The sequence below is a fragment of the Ahaetulla prasina genome, chromosome 2 (genome assembly GCF_028640845.1).
Source record: "Ahaetulla prasina isolate Xishuangbanna chromosome 2, ASM2864084v1, whole genome shotgun sequence".
Taxonomy (NCBI): Eukaryota; Metazoa; Chordata; class Lepidosauria; order Squamata; family Colubridae; genus Ahaetulla; species Ahaetulla prasina.
In genome coordinates, this window is record NC_080540.1 from 128264427 (window position 1) to 128289448 (window position 25022).

General features: G+C 38.4%; 1 protein-coding gene across 1 annotated transcript in view; it reads left to right on the forward strand.

Annotated features, from left to right (window-relative positions):
* The window catches only part of CYGB (cytoglobin), an 85508-nt gene that overhangs the window by 31315 nt on the left and 29171 nt on the right, over positions 1 to 25022 (forward strand). The window contains exons 3-4 of the mRNA XM_058168932.1: positions 14396 to 14627; positions 19645 to 19776. Coding sequence (XP_058024915.1) covers positions 14396 to 14627; positions 19645 to 19776 — 364 coding nt within the window. The remainder of the gene's footprint in view (positions 1 to 14395; positions 14628 to 19644; positions 19777 to 25022) is intronic.

Below are 25022 nucleotides of genomic sequence, written 5' to 3' on the forward strand. Positions count from 1 at the left end.
ATCCATTTTTTCCATTCCTTTAAGTATCTTTCTTGCGTATTGTCTTTCAAAAAGGCTGATATCTTCGCCATCTCAGCCAAATTGGCAACTTTCAATATCCATTCTTGTATTGTTGGTACTTCTTTTTTCTTCCAATATTGTCCTATTAGTAATCTTGCTGCAGTTATTAGATTTAAAATCAATTTAGTCTCAATTACTGTACAATCCGTAATAATTCCCAACAAGAAAAATTGCGGCAGGAACTTTATCTTCTTTTTCAGAACATTTTGTAAAATCCACCAAATTTTTATCCAAAAGGCCTTTATGTCCTTACAAGTCCACCAAATGTGAAAATATGTAGCGTCATCACAATTACATCTCCAACATTTTGCTTGCATTTCTGGATACATACACGATAATTTTTTAGGATCTAGATGCCGTGCCTGACTATTTCTTGAGCGGCCACAAAACTAACATATGTAGTTGAATTAAACTTTCTGTTTTCTTCTGAAACTTTTATTTTCTTGGATTTATCCATGGTTGGCTTACCAGGGGTTGAAAAGCTCAATAAATTGCATGCCGGCGGGTGTTGCACATTGGTGGTTGTGACACATATTTTGAGTGACAGGGAGCCGCAGCAGAGGGGTGAAAGAGCCACATGTGGCTCCAGAGCCACAGATTGCTGACCCCTGATCTAGAAACATAGTTTGAAATGCGTTGGTTTTTTTTAATAACAGCATCTTAAGTAAGGAGCTCTCTTTCTAGGAAGGACGGTCTTAATAACCCTCAATTATTATGCTCAGGCTGCAAAGACTATACCGTTCCATTGAGATTTTAAGCTTGTTTCTTCCTTCCTTGAGATCAGCTCTACATTCCTTTATACTCCCCCACTGCCTCAAAGGATGCCTGTGGCAAATGTTCTGCATTCTTATCACAATGTATAATTAAGCCTTTAATAATCTAATGTTTTGTTGTTGTTTTTATCAGAATTCTTTTAAATGTCCCAAATGACCAGTGGGGAAAAGAGATAATTATAAGTATGTGAAAGAGATAAATGTCCAACTTGATTTACCTCTTCATGCATTTTCTTCCACCAAGTTTCAACTAGATAGTCCTCATTTTTGTCTGTTGCAGTAAGAGATGTTTCAAATATGGCGACATCCGAGAGGCTCGGGTTTAACTGTTCTAGGAAAGAGAGACATGTTTTGCCATTGAGTCTACTCCTTCATTAAGAACACTTCACTCTGGAGAAAAGGGTAGATTAAACTCAAAGGCTCTAAGTGGAAACTGCTAGTCCAGGCCTTAACCAGAATCATTATTGTCTTGCATGGAGGACTTCCATCAATGAGTTGATAAGCAACCTGTACGCAGATTAAATAGAACTGTAGATTTTCTCAGCTTTGTGACTAAGTAAAATTTGCCTATTTCCCCCTAATAAGTCTCTACTGATTACACAGCCTGACTCCTGAACAATAATCCTGAAATAATATGGAAAATATAGATAATCTGAAAGCAAGATCCTTGTGCAGTGCGAGTTTGGGATTTGAGTAGATATCCAGAAAGACACTCAAATTTTATTTGACTTCTGAAAACTACAGGCTGGAAGCCAAAAGCAACCAAACAGCATTCCTTTATACTCCCCCACTGCCTCAAAGGATGCCTGTGGCAAATGTTCTGCATTCTTATCACAATGTATAATTAAGCCTTTAATAATCTAATGTTTTGTTGTTGTTTTTATCAGAATTCTTTTAAATGTCCCAAATGACCAGTGGGGAAAAGAGATAATTATAAGTATGTGAAAGAGATAAATGTCCAACTTGATTTACCTCTTCATGCATTTTCTTCCACCAAGTTTCAACTAGATAGTCCTCATTTTTGTCTGTTGCAGTAAGAGATGTTTCAAATATGGCGACATCCGAGAGGCTCGGGTTTAACTGTTCTAGGAAAGAGAGACATGTTTTGCCATTGAGTCTACTCCTTCATTAAGAACACTTCACTCTGGAGAAAAGGGTAGATTAAACTCAAAGGCTCTAAGTGGAAACTGCTAGTCCAGGCCTTAACCAGAATCATTATTGTCTTGCATGGAGGACTTCCATCAATGAGTTGATAAGCAACCTGTACGCAGATTAAATAGAACTGTAGATTTTCTCAGCTTTGTGACTAAGTAAAATTTGCCTATTTCCCCCTAATAAGTCTCTACTGATTACACAGCCTGACTCCTGAACAATAATCCTGAAATAATATGGAAAATATAGATAATCTGAAAGCAAGATCCTTGTGCAGTGCGAGTTTGGGATTTGAGTAGATATCCAGAAAGACACTCAAATTTTATTTGACTTCTGAAAACTACAGGCTGGAAGCCAAAAGCAACCAAACAGCATTCCCTTTATAGCCCACAGAACCTTTCCAAAGTAAATTGGACTACAAAAGACAATTTTCCCCTATTTTTTTCTGGGTGGGGGGATGAAACCCAAAACATACCCTAATACTTCTGAGGTTCATATTTCAAATATGAGATGCCACCCAAATCCTGCACAATCCAACTGGGTGTGGGTGTACTTCTGCTATACTGGAGCCAAAATGAAAATGGCAGCATTAGATAGACCCAGTAAGTGCTCACTTTCCACACTCTTTTTTTTCTATCTTTCATCAAGAATGAAGCCCAGCGATTCCCTTCTGGAACAATGGCATTGACCTGTTGTGGAAATTATGCTATCCCTGATCATCCAAGGGACAGGAGCTGCATGAGGCAAGCTTCCTATTACTCATCTCTTTCAAGCTCTCCAAGATGGTTAAGAGATTTCATTGGATTCAAGACAGAATGGTTGGCAGCTGCATCCAGACGTTTTCCAATCCACATCCCTCTATTCCTGATACTGAAACTGAGATTTCGGCTGGATCTATTCAGCCATACAGCTGATTGGCGGGGGGGGGGGGAGGAGGTATTTTTCTGATAACGCCTTCAAAGAAGTTATTAATTAGTCTGAGCTCAGTAGAATAGCAAGAGACACATTTAATAGATATGTGGAAAGATATACTGGCAAAGAATAAATAACATTTCTGGCAAAATGAGCAAGATCTGAATAAGTGATAACTTTCTTTTGTAGGAGAAATCTTCATGAGAAACAGAATATCTCCTCCTGTGGGGAAATGCTTGATTTACATTGTTTTCTTTCACTAAAACAGTGACAAAACGGGCCAGCCTCATATTTGGCAATCTGTTCAAAGGTTGATGTCACTGACAAGGAAAGCAAGGGATTGCTAACTTCCATAATTGATGTTTGATTAGAATTTGTCATTAAAAATAGCAACAAAGCTGTTTGATTTTAACTATTACAGGAAATTTAGTATTAGGGAGTGCTCGTTTACCTAATAAGAAATAGACAGTTCTTGTCTTTGTTGTTGTCTTAGTGTAAATATTTTTAAGGCAAGCATATGCAGCTGACTTGGAGGCAGACTAAGTCACACTTTAGTCTAATTAAAATCATCGGGCTATTACTCATGGTTAGGTTCTCCCCCTGATATAAATGGAACCTACTGTAATTTCCTGTAGTGTTAAGAATATTCCTCACTATGTGGAAATTAAGCAGTAGATCGTCTGCTACTTCCAAAATCCTGCCAATTTATCAAATGAGGTAGCATACAAGGCACATTTTGTCTTATTTTTGTAATGATTAAAACAAACAAACCAATAAACAAAATTCTCCCATTGAAAACCAGAAGAATTCAACATGCCTGCCCATGGCAAGTTGGCCATGGCAAGTCATCCTATTCCATTTAGAGTGACTCACCAATTATCACATCTTCTGACCTCTTGGGGGAATGGACAAGCTTTGAAACCAGTGGATCCAAAGCTAGTCCCCCTCAGTTTTGAGCCCACTGGTAGGAATGCAACTAGTAGCAAAATTAATGCTGGTGGAGCTTTTCACAAATACAACTGGTGCTTTCAGTGAGGACATTAGCCTAGTGCAACAGATTTTCTCTGCTAGTAGAAATTTCTCTTCCAGCTCATAATGCTGTTACTCAGCAGATTATAAGGGTTAGTATTTCTGTTATTCTGGATTGATTTTAGTTTCTTAAAATTTTTGTAAGAAAATCCCAAAGATGCTTTTTCAGGAAGCAACTGGACTTTCTTGTTTTTTCTTTGAAGATATTTCGCTTCTCATTCAAGAAGATTCTTCAGCTCTCACAGGATAGTGGGGAATGTCAGAGCTGTCAGAACTGAAGAAGCTTCTTGGATGAGAAGTGAAACATCTTCAAAGAGAAATCAAGAAAGTCCAGTTGCCTCCTGAAAAAACACCTTTGGGACAACTATGACCTGGATGACTGAGAATCTCTACAAACCTTTAGTTGTAAGAAACAATTGATGTGGCATAAATTCTGATTATCATAAACCACAGCCTAAAATGCCCCATGTAACTCTTCAATGAATAATGATGGAAGAATTATTTTTCCAGTCAGCACGGCAGATAATTGTATGCATTGATAACTAAGAAACATCATATAGAATAATTGTTTCATAGAAGGTTAAATATTTTGGACCCAGTAGTTTTAGATTATGTAAACCCTGTGTGTTTAAATACCAGGCAGTTGCAGTAATGTTGGAATATGATAAGCTTCTAATTTTCTCTCTCTCTTTTTGGCTTAATTTCATATTTATTATGAGGTTTTCTTTGCCGTAACTGTAACCTTTTAGAAAACAAGTCACTGGTAAATGAAAGGAAAGGAATGAACTAATATTTTAAAGATGTAAATATCTAACCATCAGAATGGCCTCTCAACCAGTCTAACATTCCCAAAACCCAGACTGGCTTTAGATCAGTTTTTCACAGATCAAAGCTGATTTATATTCAGTAAATATGAGAGACATGTGACTCCAGGCTTCAGAAGCCAAATGCTTACATAAAGGGGCGTGCATAAGAGCACCAGTGTGCCTCCTGTCCCTGTCGTAATGTTCTCTTTAATTCTATTCATTTTATGTATTCAATTCATGCTTATACTTATATATATTATCTAGTACGTACTCAGCAAATAAAATAAATAAATAAAAATAAATAAAGGAATTTGTGCAAGGGGGCAAAGAGCAGAAGGAAAACTGAAATTCTTTTTGAATAATTAATTTGTATCCTTGGGTGTATCTTATCCACTTTTTCTTATCTTATTCACTTTAATGTCTTTACAATATCTGGGAAGTCCTATAAATTAATGCAGTACTGTATAATGGTTATGCTATTAATATGCCAATAGAAAGATCTCACTTGGCAGTAATTCTCACTGAGTAATTTGGGGGCAGTCACTTTTCGTTCAAACAAATTCACATAAAGAACCACTTCGATGTAGTGGTTAAGACACTAGGCTAGAAACTGGGAGACCGTGAGTACATATCTTGCCTTAAGCACACAGCCGCTGGGTGACCTTGGCCAATCACTTTCTCTCAGCCTTAGGAAGAAGGCAATGGCAAACCACTTCTGAAAAACCTTGCCAAGAAAACTGCAGGGACTTATCTAGGCAGTTGCCAGGAATCAACAATTACTGGAAGGCACAGAAGAAGAAAAATCACATGATGGTTGAGATAAAGATAAAATGAGGGATGTTGGAAGAAAGATGTAATAATCAAACAAATTATACTATTTCCTTATTGTTTCCTGGTCTAGAATAAATGGTATGATGTATCTCACACTATACATATCTATTGAAGCTAAAGAGTGGCTTCTGAAATAACAGAATGAAAAGTCAGATTTATGAAACAATGGATATTTCAATTTCTGGCCATAGCCACAGGAATAATGAAGACAGAATGAATCTGATGGCCATTGCCTGGGTTTCATGGAATAGATTGCCTATGATAGTTAGAGGACTATTGAGCACAAGATTCTGTAAGATTGGTAATTACTTCAGAGCTCTTTGAGGTGAATATCTCTGAAAGCTTTTGATCAATCAAACCAGGGCTGCTAAAATCAAGATAACAGAGTTACGGAAAGGACAAGCAGTTGCCTACATAAGGTCAAGAGCAAGGGCTTAGTACTCAGACAAAAATAGAAACAGCAGTCCATCTGTAGCTAGATTGTCCATGTTTTCTCTACCATTTGGAGGCTGGCATAAGAATGTAGGGGGGAGGAGGAGAAGGAAGAGGAGCAATGGAAGGAAAGAGAGAATCTATATCATTTTTTCTTGTATGTCTAGAGAGGCTAGTAGATCAAATAAGAGTAATACATATTTTAATTTGTCAACAAGATAATAGCGCTATAGATCTTGTCAACAGATTACATGGAAAAACAAGAGACGCTATGTGTTTAGCTTTCACCAGTTTTCCAAAATCAATAGGTTTTCTCAATATTAGTCCAGTGCTCCCCAAAATTGGCTAGTTTGTTCACTAGAGATTGAACCCAAAGGACCTGAGATGTCTTTTTCTGGGGCAATAATATTAACCATGGTATTTACAATCGGCTAAGGCCTAGTAAGTTGGATTTCCACTGCCACTTATAATGCAATGTTAATCTTTGGTTTGTTCAGACACCTAACTAAGAAGTTTCACTGTGATTTATTTATCAGTTACTCATTACTGGAAACCATATCATTACAGTTCTGATAATCAAACATTGGAAAACCAACATTTCCGCATTTTGGGTATGCACATTGCATCGTGTTAGGGAGTATGATCCAGTCCAGATTATCAAATAAAATATGGCTTAGAAAATGAGCATCAGATCTAAACATATTAACTGTTTTCCTCCTTTATACAATTCTAGAGACTGAGAATTTTTACTTGTCTTCTGATCAAACTTTTCTGTCACATATAGAATTAGAAATCAGCCAACTAATCAATGAGGCAGTGGAAAATGGGAAAGGACTCCAGAATGAAAAGCCACATGTGTTATATTATCATCCATCACTTCTGCTTCATTGGATTATACTGACATCTATGGGACAGGTGGTGGGGAGGCAGATGATAAAGCTTCACATCAGTGCAATGCAGGTTCCACATTTTTATAATGTATCATGATGTCACATACATGTATAAAAGGGCAGATCTTACAATACTTTGTAAGAGGAGAATCCTGTGGATGCCTTTGTTATGGCATCTTGGAGGGCCTTGGTGGCTTGAATATTATTTTTTCCTGTTAATTTCTATATAAGAAACTCCTATAAATTAGAACACTGGATTAAAAACAGTTAATCAGGTTAGATCTCATCTTGAAATTCATGGAACTTATGGAAGTAAAAATCTTCACATTCCTCCTTTGTACCCTGACAGGGAAGATTAATACCCAAGTCCAAGGCTTAAAATACCTGAAAAATAGTTTATACAATCACTGAAAACAATTCACTCTATCACTAGATTAATCTGATCAGCAATACTTTTCCTTAATTTACCCTAGGCTTGTTTTATGTCTGCCTGATTTTATTTTTAAATATTTTCCTTAAAAAAATAGATAAATATAAAGCTACTGGGTAGCAATCTCCACCCCCACCCATCCCAAAAATGCCTTTGTCTTGGCATAGACATTTCTGAATAATTTTTTAAAAAAAATTGGCTTCTGATAGCCAAGTCCTTTTCCCAGAAATATGCTCATCCTTCCCATTTTCTCCATCCCAAAATATAAAAGTAAGCTGAGGGGGCAGGAATAGTGAGGAAAACTGCACCATTTTGTTCTTTGGCAAAATACATATTACATTTTGGAGAACAGTCCTCCTGACTAATAGCCATTTTGTGAAATAACTGATCAAAGGTTCTCAAAATCCCAAGCATACCTATGGTTTAAGAACACTGGGAGCCTCTACTGGGTGTGATTTTTTTTTTAATATTGCTATCTTAAGGAATGATTAAATTTCAAATAGGGCTTACTAACTCTTGTCAAGTTATATCGTCCCTAAAGCTTCCTTTACTTATTTTCCTGATCAGAAATGTAGCTGGTAATAAAAATAGCGGCTGTTCTACAATTCTGTAATTGTGGAGTTTTACAGTATTTATTTAAAGAACAGGCACAATCCGGCAACATTCCATTAATACAAACTAAGTGGCGTGTATATTTTCTGAGAAATTTATTTGTTATTATGCTGGACGGTATCCACTGCCCACATTTAAATAAAATACTAAGCATCACAGTTACTGAATAGTTGGAGCCGTGTGTTGTTCTCAGACCATTAGTCATTTATGAGGAAAATTATTTTCTTTTAATTATAAAAGCCAACAATTGCATAAGGTTCAACCAGAACAACCTAGTTGTGGATAATATTTTGACCTCATAGAAAAATTCTCCCGCTGTCTCTTAATTGACGTAACTTTGGAAACAGAGACCCTGTTTTATTAACAAATAAGCAAACAAATGAAAGACAACTCTTTCCTCAAATGTATTAATGAACCACCAAGAACATGCCCACCAACACTGACAGGGCAAACCACTGATATGCAAAAATAAGAGCAAACCCCACTCCCTCCTAGCGCTGATTATGTTACCTAGTTTGATAATGAAATGTCTGCAAGAAGACCACCAAGCTCAGAGAGAACCAAGAATCTCACATGGCAAATATATTTCATAAGTAATATTGAAAAGATTACAAGGATAATAAATATATATCACATTGTTTAATATTGAGATCACTTTTCCAGCATCCTGAAGAGATTTCATATTTGAAAGACATACAAACTGAAAACATATTTTCAGCCCTACTAGAAATCTTTCCTCTGAATACAACCATTTCTCAAATTATACTGTTAAGCAAGGACATAACAATCCATAAATTTAAGATATCTTTCCTCAGAAATACCTCCTTTTCCAACAGCACAGTTCTTATCTTGGGTCCTATTTCTTTTGGTCTGGATTTCCCAATAGATACACCCAAATAATAATAATTTGGGTCCTGAAACAAATTAACCAAATTCATGAACAGAATAATATTTTGTTTGCCCCACTCACAGTTCTTAAGAAGCCGATCTGATTTAGAAGTGCTTTCCAATTTTGAGCACACTCATATTTTTGATTCAGGAAGGCTTGAATCAATTTACCATGGGACAATTTAACAATTCAATTTAATTATTTAAAATAAATTTTAAAAATTATTTTAATTTTTGTCATTCACAACTCATTCTGTCCCTCCTTTTGCATCCTTTTTTAAATGATCCTTTTCCACCATTTCTTCGATATTAGTGTAACTCTTATCCTACAGCGAATTGTCCTATGGTAAGTTGGCCGTGACAAGTTGGCCATAGCAAATTGTCATAGATCCTTCCATTAGCCATAGAATTGCACTCTTGAGATTATAATCTCAGAAACAAAACCTATGTCTTCAAAAGGCCAAGGAAAAAGAGATCTTTTTCAAAAGACATCTTGTACTTTACATCTTTACTTGAAGAGGGGTTTTCTGGAATGCTGACACACATCTTATCAGCCGTCTGTCTCAAAAGACAACAGAAGATGCTTAAAAGAAATTCATAAAATATTCCACAGAATTCATACTTTGACAGCTGCCTTTTATCAGATTTATTTGTCCATGTTGTGCAATAGCAAGTGTTAGATCTGCAAAGCTTTCCGGTAACATACAATAATATTTGTTGTTATCACCAAGCTTTGGATTCACACAGTTGTTTTCTCCCATCTTGTTGTGATTTTTTTTCCCATGGGGAAATCCATGCGTAAGCCAAGCTGAAAGATAGTTGCAATTTGATCCTCATTCCCAGCTATTATTCAAAAGGCTGAGGGTTAATTAAAAAATTAATTAAAAAGCATGTATTCCTTTACCACTCATCTCTAATGATTCTTGGAGGTTTGTAGCAAACAGCTGAAATCCATGGGAAACAAAACATGGAGCAGATTAATAAAGCACACCTGCAGAATGTATTTTGAAGGGCTGTGTCAGACCTTAACTCTGACAAACCAGGCTTTGAGTGTACTTGCTTGTATAGTCAAAATACCATACTTCATACTTAGGAGGGAATGTCAGAAAGCACACCTTTTTCTTTGCAGAAATATATAACGGAGAAAAACATAACAGAGCATTAGAATCTAAAATGCTCAATACAGAACTGCAAAATGTTGTTGCAGCTCCTACTTTTATGTACTTTTATATATCTGTATGCATTCCTCACAATCGGTATGTGCTGGGCTGGTTTCGTAAAGAACGTATTATTTAAAGAGCAGATAGCAATAACTCAACGTAACTTATTTAGTTTTATATTACATGCTTTTGGGAGGCGGGGCAACGTTCTATAAAACAATACTAAATCACATTCAGGGTCATTTAACTCGGCTTTCAGCTTCTTTCACTGTGTCCTCTGCCTTCTTTTTAAAACTCTTTAACACCAACACTCCAATATGGCATCAGACAAGGAACAAATGAAGCTCTGATTTATATGGATGCATTCATATAAATCAGCACGACCAGTTAGGAAACCATAATCAATAAGGATTTATATAAAATTTATTTCTTCTAATACATGTACAGAAGCGGGTATTAAATAATAGCCATAATTTACAGAAGAAAAAGCACAGCTCTTATCAAATGGCTAGGTGACCTGTGTGTGCCTGATTTGTCCAGATCATAATTGTTGAGTGTCAGTTGCAGAGCTCCTCATTCTCCCCTTTTTTTTTTCAAGGCCTTTTAAATAGACTTACATTGCACACTCATTCAGACAGAAAACACCTTCAAAGAGAGGATGCATTTAGCGAAATTCAACACATCATTTCTGCAATGTATAGACCAGGGGTCTCCAACCTTGGCAACTTTAATATTTGTAGACTTCAACTCCCAGAGTTCCTCAGCCAGTGCTGGCTGAGGAATTCTGGGAGTTGAAGTCCACAAGTCTTAAAGTTGCCAAGGTTGAAGACCCCTGGTATAGACAGAAGTGAAAATATATGTTAGATTTGCTGTCCTGAGACAAGAAATCTGATAGCAAAGAAGTTACAACAGGGACAAATATATTTTATATATGTGCGTATGTGTATTATATATATTATAATATATATGATAATTATATATATATAATATAATATATTATAATCCTCACTTAGCAACTACATTTGGGACTGGCAAGTTGGTTATTAAGCAAAATAGTTGCTGACTTAATTGTGCTAATGATCTTACTGCAGCTACTCAGGCCTGTCTTAACGCATGGGCCTGATGGGCACTTGCCCCTGGGCCCCACGACCATAGGGCCCCATACTAATCTGTGTAGATTAACCCTTCAAAGCACCTTGTATCATATAAGTACAGCAACTGTATAGCTTACTGAGTATTATTGTGTTTTTCAAGCCTTGTGTGTTGTTCAAACGTTTATCATGTTGATTACTTGTTGCTGCACAGTATGTTTTTAATGTTTCAACACCAATTTTGTTGGAAGTGCCAATAAAATAAATATATGTTTAATTTTATCGACCATTTTTGTTCCTGTGAGTAGTTGTCGTAGGGGTCCCAGTACACTGCTTTGCCTGGGGCCCATAATGCTGTTAAGACAGCCCTGTACAGCTTTCCTCTGCTTTACATATCTGCAAGGGTCAGAAATGCAAGGATAGGTTGCAAAGTTACTTTTGCAATTTAATAACCCAGCTGAATTCTGTATCTCTAGTGAGGAGTAAATTAATCTAAGCAGCTTGCTTTTTGCAACATCTTGCTTGCAAAGCTTTTCCAAAGATTTCATATTTTTCCTGCCATTTTGGCTCATCCTAATTAAGATATTAGCCACAATCCTTTGGCTTTGATTCCTGATCTGCCTTCTTTCCTCTTTTGCAACGTAACAGTTATTCTACTAAGACGGGTCTGCAGGCTTGGCTCTTTTAAGACTTGTGGACTTCAACTCTCAGAGTTCCTCAACCAGCAAAGCTGGCTGAGGAACTCTGGGAGTTGAAGTCCACAAGTCTTAAAAGAGCCAAGTTTGCAGACCCCTGTACTAAGATATCAATCTGGTATCCACTTTGTCTCACTTGCTTGGCTACCGCTTTTTCCAGAAATGGGCAGGCTGCTTTGAGACCATCTATCAGACAGCTGCTTTTTGACCCTGAAAAAAATATATGGGCGGAATCTATTGTTGCTGACAGAAATAAGCATTGGACAGGCCTGTACCTGAGTATTTTGCAGAGAAACCTGAGAGTGAGACTAAGTTAACAGCAGCCTTGACACACATTTCAATCAGAATAGAGCTGGAAGGGACCTTGGAGGTCTTCTAGTCCACCCACCTGCTCAAGCAGGACACCCTACACCATTTCAGACAAGTGACTGTCCGGTCTCTTGAAAGCCCTCTCGTGATGAAGCACCCACAACTTCTGAAGACAAACGGTTCCACTGGTTAAGTGTCCTCACTATTGGGAAGTTTCTCCTTAATTCCAAGTTGCTGCTTCTCCTTCTATCAAAAGCAATACTTCCATCAAAATCAACTGGAAAGACAAGGCATTTGGACTGGATCAGAAAGAAATTGAAAGAATATTTAAAAGACAAAATAAAGCACTTAATCCTCCCCTTCCCTGCCCCCTCTCGCCCTCTGTCTCTCATCTTTCCCAACCTCTTGCTTTCCACGCACTCTTCACACTTCAGAACTTATTTTAGGCAGGCTGATGAATCCCAGATGTCTAATGGAAGGCAGCAGGAGATACACTTATTCCATTTGCGGCTTCACACGGCTTCCCTGACAACCTCTTGTGTGAGACCGTCCAAGTGGGAACGACCTAATCAAGTGGAACCAAAAGAGTCGGCTGCACTGTCATGGTGTGTGGGTTAAGGAAACAGTCAGGATCAAAAACAGCCAGGTGGTTTTGTTTCCCCCTCCCCACTCCACCTGTCTCTGGAGTGAAATTGGCCTACTAGGAATTAGCTTGAAGAGCAAACTGTGCAAGCATCAGGAAGCAACTCTCAAAGCCATGGCAAATATACCTCAGGCTGCCATTCTATGCCACATGGTTCAAGGCTTTTAAACCTTTCTGAGGACAAGATCCATTTGGGAGAAGAGCTTGACTGAAATTCTCATTCATTCACATGCTAATCTTTTCCCAAATTTTCAGCAATTAAGTCTCTAGGTAACTGTAGTCGTTATCCTATCTCTGCAGAATTGTTGGGAAGGATAGAAATGTCCTGTTTAGCCCCCACCCCAGTTTGAGTTTCTGGGGGGGGAGGCAGAATATGAGTGCAATTAGTACATAAACCCCCAATATTTGTGTTAAGTTTATGTTTTCCCAACAAAGAAATAAAGGGAGACGAGTATAGATCTATTTCAAGCAATTTAGTTCTCATCAGCTAGTCATACCATTCTGGGATTCGAACCAGGGTTAAATAGCTAAATAGCTTGATGAGAGGTAAATTGCTTGAAATAGATCTATACTAGTCTCCCTTTATTTCTTTGTCGGGAAAACATAAATTTAACACAAAAATAGTTTGTTGCGAAAGCAACAGCCTGCAAAGGCTCCTAGATTGGGGCTGAAAGGCGAAAATGGAAGCAATATGCTCCGTCCCATAATTGGGTAGACCAAGTTATCCTGATAGACTGGTCCCATTGGGAAAGGAAAAAAAACATCTAAACCCCCAATAGTTCATTAAGAAAGTGAACTAGACTAGTGCTTCAACCAGTTCAATGGTACTACAGCTCCTATACACACATCGCTGAAAAAAATTGGAAACAAACAGAACAAAGGGTTGGGTTTTTTTCCCCCCACAAACCACAGTTTTGCATGAACCAAATGTTTTCATCATTAAATTGTGATATATTGGCCCACTGCCCTTGTCCTCAGACTGGATGACTTAATCATTTATATTGTTTATACCATTTTTATCGCTTACACTGTTTTTATTGTAAGTTACCGCGAGGCTAATATGAAAATTTAACAACACATCCAATAAAATAAGTGAACAAATGAATGCTTGGTAGAGTTTTATGCATTGACTTAAAAATGAGCTAAAGGGATAATCATCTCTACAGAAACTTAAAGTATCATCCTGGGGAATATATTGGCTGAAATAAAAGCAGTAGGCTTGGTTTAAACTTGCTGCAATAGAGAGGGAGATTTTTCTTGATGATACTCAGTGAAAGGAAATGATAAATATGGGAGATATGCATTCACCCTAACAACTCGTCCAGATAAAATTAGATTTACTTTTACTTTTTACTTCCACAGTAAAATCACGTGAAGTTCAGGCTTCTTCCAGTTTTAAAATGCTCTGATATGAAATATTGCCTCATTGGCTCCCCAAAATTCCTTTAAAACGATTGACTTTTCTGTTGGTATGTTTACAATTCATCTGAAAGCCAACATTGTGGTAGAAGCTGCCCTAATGATGTGAGGAAAAATGGCGTCCGGCTCCCCCTCTTGAAATCCTTACTTTAAGGATTTCACTTCACTTCCACTACTCTCTCTTTCCCACCCACCCCAAAACACATTGTGATATATTGTTTTCCAAACTAACTCGGCCCTCTTCTCTTTTTGGTATTTTGCAGGTTTTTTGTCAACTTCCCATCTGCCAAGCAGTACTTCAGCCAATTCAAGCACATGGAAGATCCACTAGAGATGGAAAGGAGCCTGCAGCTGCGTAAACATGCCGGGAGGGTCATGGGGGCTATTAATAGTGTGGTGGAAAACATATACGATTCGGAAAAGGTCTCCTCTGTGCTAGCTCTGGTGGGCAAGGCACATGCTGTCAAGCACAAAGTCGACCCTGTCTACTTTAAGGTAAGGGCAAAATCATGTCCTTGAACATTGATAAGAAAACCCCAAACCAAATAAAGTAGACATAAAAGAGTAATATTGACTGGCTAGTAGGTCCTTGCAATTTTCAATTTGGTGCTTTATTATATCAAAATATTTAAGTGATGTAGTTCATGGGTGTCAAACCTGCGGCGTCACTTTGCCATCACGTGTTGTTTTGCGATGTTTTTCCCATTCATGGAGTTGGGGTGGGCGTAGCCTGTGCATGATACATCCAGCCCGTGGGCCACCAGTTTGACACCCCTGATCTAATTCTAATAACAGAATCTATACATCATTTTGTTGTGCGGTCATCAATATTTAGTTTACTTGTGAGATCCATGAACAATTAAATGTGAATATTAAAGTCTTTTGTTCACAATCATTCCCATTTGTTTTAGCATGAGGATTGAGCTGAGTTTGAGGATTGAGTTGCAATATCCTAAGAGTACTTATAAGGGAAGGGCAGAGACCAACAAATACATATACATTTTTTCCATTATTCACTCTATAACAGAGGTCTCCAACCTTGGCAACTTTAAGACTTGTGGACTTCAACTCCCAGAATTCCTCAGCCAGCTTTGAATTCTGGGAGTTGGTCCACAACTCTTAAAGTTGCCAAGGTTGGAGACCCCTGCTCTACAGGGAGGCATCAAATTCAGACTTGAATTAATCGCTGTTTTCCCAAAACATTTTTTTAAAAATAGTGGGTTAAGAGCTATTTGAAAAGTTACTCAGATTGTCATTTTTAGATTGAGAAGACTAGAGTGTCTTTCTGTCCTTCAGAGGCCTTTTACTAATAATGGAAAATAATACAGTTATATATGCTGCTCTCTAGAGATTATTATTTTGTGTCTTTTTCCAGGATAGATTTCCTCTGTCAGTTCTAGGGAACTATAGTCTTTCTGCTAAAGAATCTCAAGCCAACAAGCCCTTATTTGCTCGTGCTCTTTGATCTAAGACAAGGGGGTCAAACTGGCAGCTGATGGGCCAGATGCATCATGCACAGGCCACACCCACCCCAGCTCCACAAATGGGAAAAACATCGCAAAACGTCATGTGACTGCAACGTGACACAGCAAGTTTGCCATCCGCAATCTAAGCCAGCGGTCACCAACTGGTGGTCCGTGGACCACTGGTGGTCCGCGAGAAAATTTTAGTGGTCCGCAGAAAAGTTATTTGCACTTTTTATATTACACTAAATCAGGGGTCCTCAAACTGTGCCCCCGGGCTAAATACTGTACATGCAATGAACATTTGTGTTGCTGCAGAGAGCCTCCCACTTTGGGGTCTTTTTGTGTCAAAGGGGGACAGAAATTCTGACTTGGGATCTGCTTTGGCCTTCTACTGCAGGGCTTTGGGCAAAGGCTGGAGGGAAGTGCTGCTGGTGGTGAAGAGCCCGAGGGCCTTGTTCTAGTGGGACTGCCTCATGGTCTGGAACTGGCTGACCATCTCAGCCCGCTGAGCCTCCAGGCACCTGTACCTGGTCTTGCACTCCTGCAGGTCTTCCCTCTGCTTGGAAAGCCTATGCTCCTAGTCCTCAGTGAGATACTTCTGGTGTGCCTCCTTCTCAGTCAGATCCAGTTTGAACTGAGCTGTTTTGCCAACTCTTTCTCGTGCTGGCTGCTTAGCTCCAACAACTGCTTCCTGTTGGGGCCCTAAGGAGCCCGGGAGGGCAGGCGAGGAGTGGCTGGGAGGGATGGGCAAGTAGAGGCCGGTGAGGCGCCCTTCAATGTGAGTGACATTGAGTTGGCCATGCCCACCCAGTCACATGACTGCCTAGCCACGCCCATCCAGCCGGTCATTAGGCAAATCATATTAGTGGCCCGCAGGATTTAAAATTATGAATTTAGTGGTCCCCGAGGTCCAAAAGGTTAGTGATCACTGATCTAAGCTATTGACTTTGTCGTAAATAGAGCACTTGGAATAACTTCACCTTACTGCAGTTCTGTTTCTATTGATTTTGAACTCTAGATCTCTCATTGGTTCTAGTTGATGACTGATGGATGATACCATGTTTGTCCTTCAGTATAGACAAAAATTTTATGTCACCCACTAGTTTTTATAAATACATATAAATTTAGTTAAAAGTGTGCCCAAAATAGAGGGAACGTGCACTACAGAGCAAAGAGCACCATGTGTGAGTTACCAACACATTTGGACACATCATAATTTTGATAGTTGATAGATTATACAGCTTCCTCCTTAAACCCTATGCCCTTCAATAATTATGAAGAACTGAAATAGACTGATTAGTATCGCAAGTATTATTTCAGTGTTTTGAATTTACCTGTACACTTGATGGAGAATCACAATGGGTAATATGTTACATTGCAGTAGGATCTGGTGATAAAAAAGAGGATTCAAATAAAAATGTTCTCCTACAATCTCTCAAGAGACATTAAAAGTCCCTGCACAAAGCAGCTCCCCTTGAATCTGACATAACCATACCAAGAAACTGACTTGACTGAAGTTCCACTAAGAATTCTAAAAATTGTAACGATATTGCAGGACAGATAATACTTTGTTAATGGTTTCCACAGTCATTACGAGTCACATGCTTTTTTTAAGGAAGTTCAGTATCGAAAAGGTTTGATATTGATTTATCGTAGAGAAATGCATAATATGTACCTAATGACCAAAAACATTAAATGTTGGGAACAAACCCTTGACCCACTGAAATACCTTGTGAAGATTAGCAAGCAGTCTCCTCTCCAGCCCCTACACCCCACCACAGTTCTGTTCGTCCCTCCGTGGGCTTCCCCCAGCCCATTGCACATCGAAATGGACCTTCCGGGAGCCATAGTCAGCTCTCCGAGGCTCCGTTTGGCCCTCTGCAGGCCTCCCCCGGCCCATCCAACCCCCAGCTCCATTTTGGACAGCAAGGGCAAACAATTGCCATGGTGCTGCAAAATTTGTAGTTTCGGGCCTCATTTGGAAATGATAGGGGGAGTTGATCGTATAACTTCCAATGTTCACTACAGGAATGCTCATAACCCAGGAATTACCTCTAGTGATTAAAAAAAAAAACCAAACCAAAAAGCTTAGCTGGCATGGCACAAAGCATTTTCTTTTCTTTTAAAAACTGTCACTGGTTATTTTTTAGCAATGAGGTGGTGGCTAAATGCCAGATTTTGGCTTGTTTGTTTTTCTAAAGTGTGTCCCAATCCAGAAAAAAGTTAAAAGGTAAACTGAAAAAAGATGAAACAGTTCTTAACCTTTTGCAATGAATAATGAATATTTGCCACATAGTTTTAAAATATCAGATCTGCCCACTGTTCTGACAAGATTGATGCCTTTTGTGACTGTGATGTTTGAAACTTCTAATTAGACTTTCAGACACAAACATGAAGCTGGCGGCACCAGCTGTAAGTTATATTATGGATGCTTTCAAATATTTTATTTTTCATCTCTTTTATGCTGAGGTTCTATTACTTTTAATCTATAGCAAACTGGGGAACCGCTCGCAGCCTCTCCTGGATAGAAATATTTTGGTTAAGAGTTATTCACGCAATAGGAATCTTCAGCCAGGATTGCTGTAGTGAACCACAAGTGAACTATCTCTGAAGACAGACCAAGAGTAGCAGGTGGGAGGTTGTGCATATTTGGCAGTAATTCAGAAGTGCTTTAGACATGGTGTGTATGCAGCACTTCTCTGCCGTTTATTCAAACACACCCGTCTTTTTTTTTCAGGCTTCTGTACGAGCTCATTGCTTAAGAATCAGATTTCTTTTGATTCGTTAAAGAAAAATGTATTTTCTTAAGCTTGTGAAGAAGCCTGGAAAAAAGCTTTTTTCATAGATAGCAAAATAAAATAAAATACTCCACTCACTTGAAGTCTGAAGCACTTGCCGAATCATTTTTCAGTTCAAGGGGTTAGCACAAAATGCAGCTGCTAAAGTACTAATTAGAACTAGTAATTGAAATGAATCTCAATTGTGCAGAAAATAGTCTCCGTCCAGTCTCAATGCAAATACTTAATCTTAAGGTAGCTACTGAGGGGGGAAATCTGCTTCTAGATGAGCTGTCCCATAACTCTTTATGACTAAAGGGGCTGTTTTCTTAATAACATTATCTGTTGGGGATAGCTTTTGGGGCTCCTGCTTGCAGAATTCTCTTGGCACATAGATTGGTGTTTTTCTAACATCAAGGTAAAAAAATTCTAACTCCTTTTCTTTTATTAAGTATTTGGTCATCTAATTTTATCACAGATTTTGTTCTATTGATTTGATTTTGGAATTACATTGTGTTACCATCCAAATAGTCTGCTTTACAGTTCCCTCAGCACAAGCTGAAATTCAGTGTCCCACAGGCTGCTGAAATGGCCACGTAGGACCTGTCAGATGATGAGGAAAACAGTAAATAAGCCCAATTTTAATATAACTAAATGCTTATTTTTCACGTTGTAAGCGTTGAATCATTAAAATGAGTAACTCGCAAAACATTCACAACTTTTTATCATATTAACCTGATTTTTTTTAAAAAAAATCAGTCTGCCTTATGTCTGAAGTGTTTCTTCTGTGTCATTTTCAAAGGGTGCATAGTCTTACTACACATGCTCAGAGCATCAAGGACAAGCAATTGTGAAGCATAAAATATCTATGAAGTAAAGGAGAACGTCTAGTTTCACGCCTCTGAATTGAAATAACCTAGTCATCTAAGATGATTAGGAAAGATCAGGAAATTAAGACCTTTATATCCCAAGGCCTAAAATTATTGAGGTACACTCCTTAGACCAAAACAGCCTGTTAAGGAATGAAAGAGCTATAGTCTATAATCCCAGGGAAGCCCAATATTAAGGAAGGCTGCTTTTACGTTATTATTTATCGCCTTCATCTACTGAGTATTGTACAGCAATTAAGAATAAACTTCCATTCTGGCAACACACAGCCAAAGCGATAGCAGTTTTAAAAAGGGGGGCTAATGGTCATGCCTTGTTTTGAAACTATGGAGGACACAGAAATTCTGTTCTCCTAACTTTTCATCTTCGTTCTTCTCCCAGATTCTGACTGGCGTCATACTGGAAGTGCTTGCAGAACAATACACCAATGAGTTCAGTGTTCCAGAGGTTCAGAGAGCCTGGGCCAAGATGAGGAGCCTCATCTACACTCATGTGACGGCTGCATACAAGGAGGTGGGCTGGATGCACTTTCCAAACTCAATAATGGGAGTGTAATGTGGCAGGGCAGGCGTGGGATTCCTGCACAGTTTCACCCTGATTCTCATGACCCTTCACTCTGTAATAGGCTCATAGGCATAACTCTGTGGGTATTTAAGAAGTCCAGTGCTTGGCCTTTTAGAGAGATAGGCAATTGTCTGTACTGTACTGCAGTGATCCCCAATCTTTTTGGCTTTGCAGACTGGCAGGGGGAAGAGGGGATGGTTCTGCATGAGCAGTGGGTGGACACATGTGGCTCCATTTGTGCCAGCAGGAGGCACGTGCGCCCCCCACTCACACAACTGGAGCCTCGTGCGTGCACAGGCCCGCTGCTTCCATGGCCCAGGCATTGGGGACCTCCTGCTGTACTGTATTAGCATTAGTAATCGTGTTAGAATGGAAAGCCAGCATAAAGAAGATGGAAGGCGTTCAGTTGTGACTTTTAGAATTACCAGATTTGTTAATAATACGGTGCTAGGATGTATGAAACCATGCTATATGGATCTTGTTAAGAATCTTGTAGCACCTTTTAACAGTAGTTGGTAATTGTATAAACCTTTGTGGATCTGAGTCCTTTTCATCAGGTAAAGTGGACAATGATCTACAAATGATGCAATAAATCTTTTCTTTTAAAGTATTGCAAGAGTCTTTATTTGCTTCAGCAGAAGCCAGTTACCATTCTAAAAGCTATTAGTTTATGGTAATAGCTTTCAGAATGTATTTATTTCAGATTTACTTATTTCAGCTTGATGTTAATAGAGGTATTTAATTCACAATCCATCAAGAAAAAAGTGTAATTCTGCAAATCTTCCACTGATGGATGGGCATGATGTCTTATCAGGCTGGTAATGTTCGCTACCACACACATGACTCGTCTGCAGTCTTTCTACAGCCCAGGACATTCAATTCATACTTAGTGGGATTATAAAATAGCTTAATCTTTCTTAGAGCAATCCCTAGCTCAAAATTAAATCCCCCCAGATTATAAATAATAAGAAATCAGGTGATCTCTGCCCACTGAATCATCCCGCTTCATCTCTCTCCAAACTCAGTTATATTTTTATTCCTTCACCGATGCTGGTTCGTTTACAGTTTTTGAAAGCTGTGATTCACCTCAGTGATCTACTTAGGTGGCAAAGCATGTCAGTTTTGGCCTATTTTCAGAGATATTAGATGAGTGCACTGGGATTCCCCTTCCGTTATTGATTCATACTGGGTTAGACAGAGCAAAGAATTAGTCAGCTAGGCTGATATAGAAAGGAAACTGCCAAGGCTCTGGATGGTCTCCCACAGGCAATGCTGCCTCCACAATGAATCAGCACATGTAGGCAGTTCAGTCTTTAAAGTGGCACATACGGAAAGCAGTAACTGGAAGGGAAACAAGGGAGATATAATGAGGGTGTGATATTGTTTGACTCTTCCTGAAAAATCTAGTTTAACTGGATAAAATAAGCTTGCTATATATACGTACAGGTACACTGTCCCCTGCTTGGAAGGATCACTGCTAACTAGGGTGGCTAGTGCTTCAGATCGGATTTCAAGAGGTAGCACCTGGCTGCAAGATTTCAGCTCAGCTGCATCTTTTCCATATTACCATGCTTCCCCCCAAAAAAACACCCAACTGGAAAATAAGCCCCAGCATGATTTTTCAGGATGCTAATGAGCCCTACCCCCAAAATAAGCCCCAGTTAAGATAATCAGCCAGACAGATGCATTTAGTACCGTATTTCTCCAAAAATAAGATCTAACTGGAAACATTTTTGGAGCAAAAATTAATATAAGACCCAGTCTTATGGTATTTTCGGAGAAACAAGTACTAAGAATTAGAAGGAAAGATTCTTTCACTCAATACTATTGATAGTTTGCCCATTTGGATTCTGTTTTAGTCATCTCCAGCCTGACATAAAAATGAAGGGATGTAATAGTTTTACCCTACTGAGAATGATACAGGTAGTCTTCAACTTACAACAGTTCATTTAGTGACGGTTCAAAATTACAACAGCACTGAAAAAAATGAATTTATGGCCATTTTTCACACTTATGACCAGTGTAGCATTCTCATGGTCACATGAACAAAATTCATACACCTGGGAGCTGACTCATATTTAAGACCATTGCAGTGTCCTGGGGTCACGCAATCAACTTTTGTAACTTTCTGACAGGCAAAGTCAATGGGGAAGCTGGATTCACTTAATAACCGTGTTAGTAATTTAACAACTGCAGTGACTCGCTTAGCAACTGTGGTAAGAAAGGTCATAAAATGGGGCAAAGCTCACTTAACAGATGTTTCACTTCGCAACAACTTTGCCTCAAAACTCAGGCACCCCAAATTTTGTGGAATTGGAGAGACATACTTTTTACCCTTGCAAAGGGGCTTCTCTGTCCACCCAAAAATATGAATTATCAAGTAATTCAGAAAGCAAAAAGCATTCTTTTTATAAGATACAGAAACAAATGATACATATTATTTGGTATATGCGATACATCAGAAAGTAAGTGATCAAGCAATAAAGACATGTGAGACTTCAACAATAGAAAACATTGATTCTAGATAACATTCTACAACTGACAAATTTATAAATTACTTTATTCTTTCCCAACTGGGTTTGCATCTTTCTTTAGACTTGCAAGTGGATTCAAGAATATGCTCTCTATTCTTTAGTGCTGAAAAGACAAGTTCTCCCATACCGAAAAAAATGGCCTTAGCTAAGGAGAAAAAAATATGTTTCCCTAAAGTTAAAAAAAGAGGCCTAGACTCTTTTAAAATGCTAATAATGAAGCTTAACATTCCAGGTAACATTGGGATGGTTGGGACAAGCTGCAGCTTTTACTATGAGAAAATGAAAGAAGCAATTTATTTAACCTAGGGTAGCTTAACACAGTATTGGTCAGTTCGAGAGATGAAGATTGGCAGGGAGAAGAACTTTGTATTCTTAGTGTGATAAACACATTAAAAGTCCAGGCTAAATTCATAAAATATTTTAGCCAGCTGAAGAATGTTCAATTAAAATTGGGTGTTTACTTCAGGGCAGAACGAAATGTATGTCTAAGATAAATGGAATTACATACTACTCTTTGAATCAGACAGCCAGAAATTCTTAACACCACTAAACACACACACACACAAACACACAATGTCTGATTTCAAACAGTAATTTTTTTCAGTTTATATTTTGCCTCTCCCAGTTCAAGCAAGGATAGATAGACAGAAGGTTGCCTTCAACTCATTTGTGTGTGCCATCGGACCAATTTTTAAAAAGAAAATTACATTTCTCTGATTATTTTTAAATTAAAATGACTGTGTCATGAAGAAAGCCGTGGAAATTGAATGGCCGTATGCTTTAAAATATCAGAAGAAGCTGAGGATTATGTTCAGGAACAGAGCATGAGCAAAAAAACAAAAATCCTGACTCAGAATTCAGATGGGAGCTCTTACGGATTAGGAGGGAAAATAATGCAAACCTTCCTCCAACAGATCACACACAAAAACACACACACTTTTCTTTTTGTCACAAGGATTCTCCAGTGAAAAATACTTCTGACAAGATGACGGCCGTCAAGGTGAATGTCCTGATTCTCCTTGACTGTGTTCAACTGGGGAGTTCTTAGCTTTTTAAAACCAGATGTCTTCCTTCAGCCCACCTACAGAGAAACTGTCCGGGGGGGGGGGGAGAGAATACCTTTGTATTTTTCTGCCCCCAAATCTAGAATTACAATGCTTGGCACACCGTTGTGTCTATTCTGAAATGCAACTGATAGCTGTGCAACTTTGCATGGGGGTAAGGTTTAAATAAGGATATTTCTTATTAAACCAATGAAGGCAAAACTCTCTCTCTCTCTCTCTCTCTCTCTCTCTATATATATATATATATATATATATATATATATATATATATATATATATATATATATATATATATATATATATATATATATATATATATATATATATATATATATATTTTGTTTTCTGAGATTTTAGGTGTTTGTATGTAGGTCTTTGGTTATTGGGTTTTCTCCCGTAAAATTGGAAGTGTCTTGGCGGCGTTTGACGAAGTCTCATTCGTCATCTTCAGGCTTCAGCCGTGCTTCTGGGAGCAATGTGTTGCTCCCAGAAGCACGAAGCTGAAGCCTGAAGATGACGAATGAGACTTCGTCGAAACGTCGCCAAGACACTTCCAATTTTACACGGGAGAAAACCCGAATAACCAAAGACCTACACACACACACACACACACACACACACACACACACATATATATATATATAAGAATTTTTTTGGAGAAGGTAATATAGAAAAGAAGTTGGAAAGGCGGCAATCACACACATGGAATTGAATCAAGTCAATACAGTCAGCCAGCTATATTAGAATTAGAAACATAGAAAACCGATGGCAGAAAAAAACCTAATGGCCAGGGGTGAAATCCAGAAAGTTCTGACAGATTCTGGAGAACTGGTAGTGGAAATTTTGAGTAGTTCGGAGAACCAGCAAATATCACCTCTGGCTGGCTCCCGAGTGGGGAGGGAATGGAGATTTTGCAGTATCCTTCCACTGCACTCCCATCAAGCCATGCCCACCAAGCTACACTACACCCACGCCCACAGAACCGGTAACAAAATAATTTGAATTTCACCACTGCTAATGGCCCATTGAGTCTGCCCTTTAAGTTTTTTTTCTTTTTAATTGATTAATTTTAATTATTTCTATATTTTGTTTTTTTATTTTAATTATTTTTTGTCAGATGATGGACATGTGTTTATCCCAAGCATGTTTAAATTCAGTTACTGAAGATTAACCCACTATCTCCCACTGGAAGTTGGTTTCAAGCTTCCACTACTCTTTCTATGAAGTAATACTTTCTAACATTACTTTTGAACTTCCCTCTTGTCAGTATTAAAATCTTGATTTGGGAATCCTTAATAACATGAAATTTGCATGCATGGGACCACATTTCTTTGGCAATTTTAAATGCTGCAGTAATGAGATTTCATATCAGCAGGCATTCTTAAATAAGTGACACCCATCAACTCAATTAAGCCATTAAAATATGGATTTGCCTGAAATTTTGATTTCAACACATGTTCAGAATATACTACCAAGAAATTATTCAAGAGAGTGGATGCGGACCTCCAGTTGCACGTTAATAAGCAGCCTGTCATTCTCTTTTTCCTCTCCTCCTTTTCTTTTTTTTCCTGAGCAATAACCTCAGTTTTATGACTCT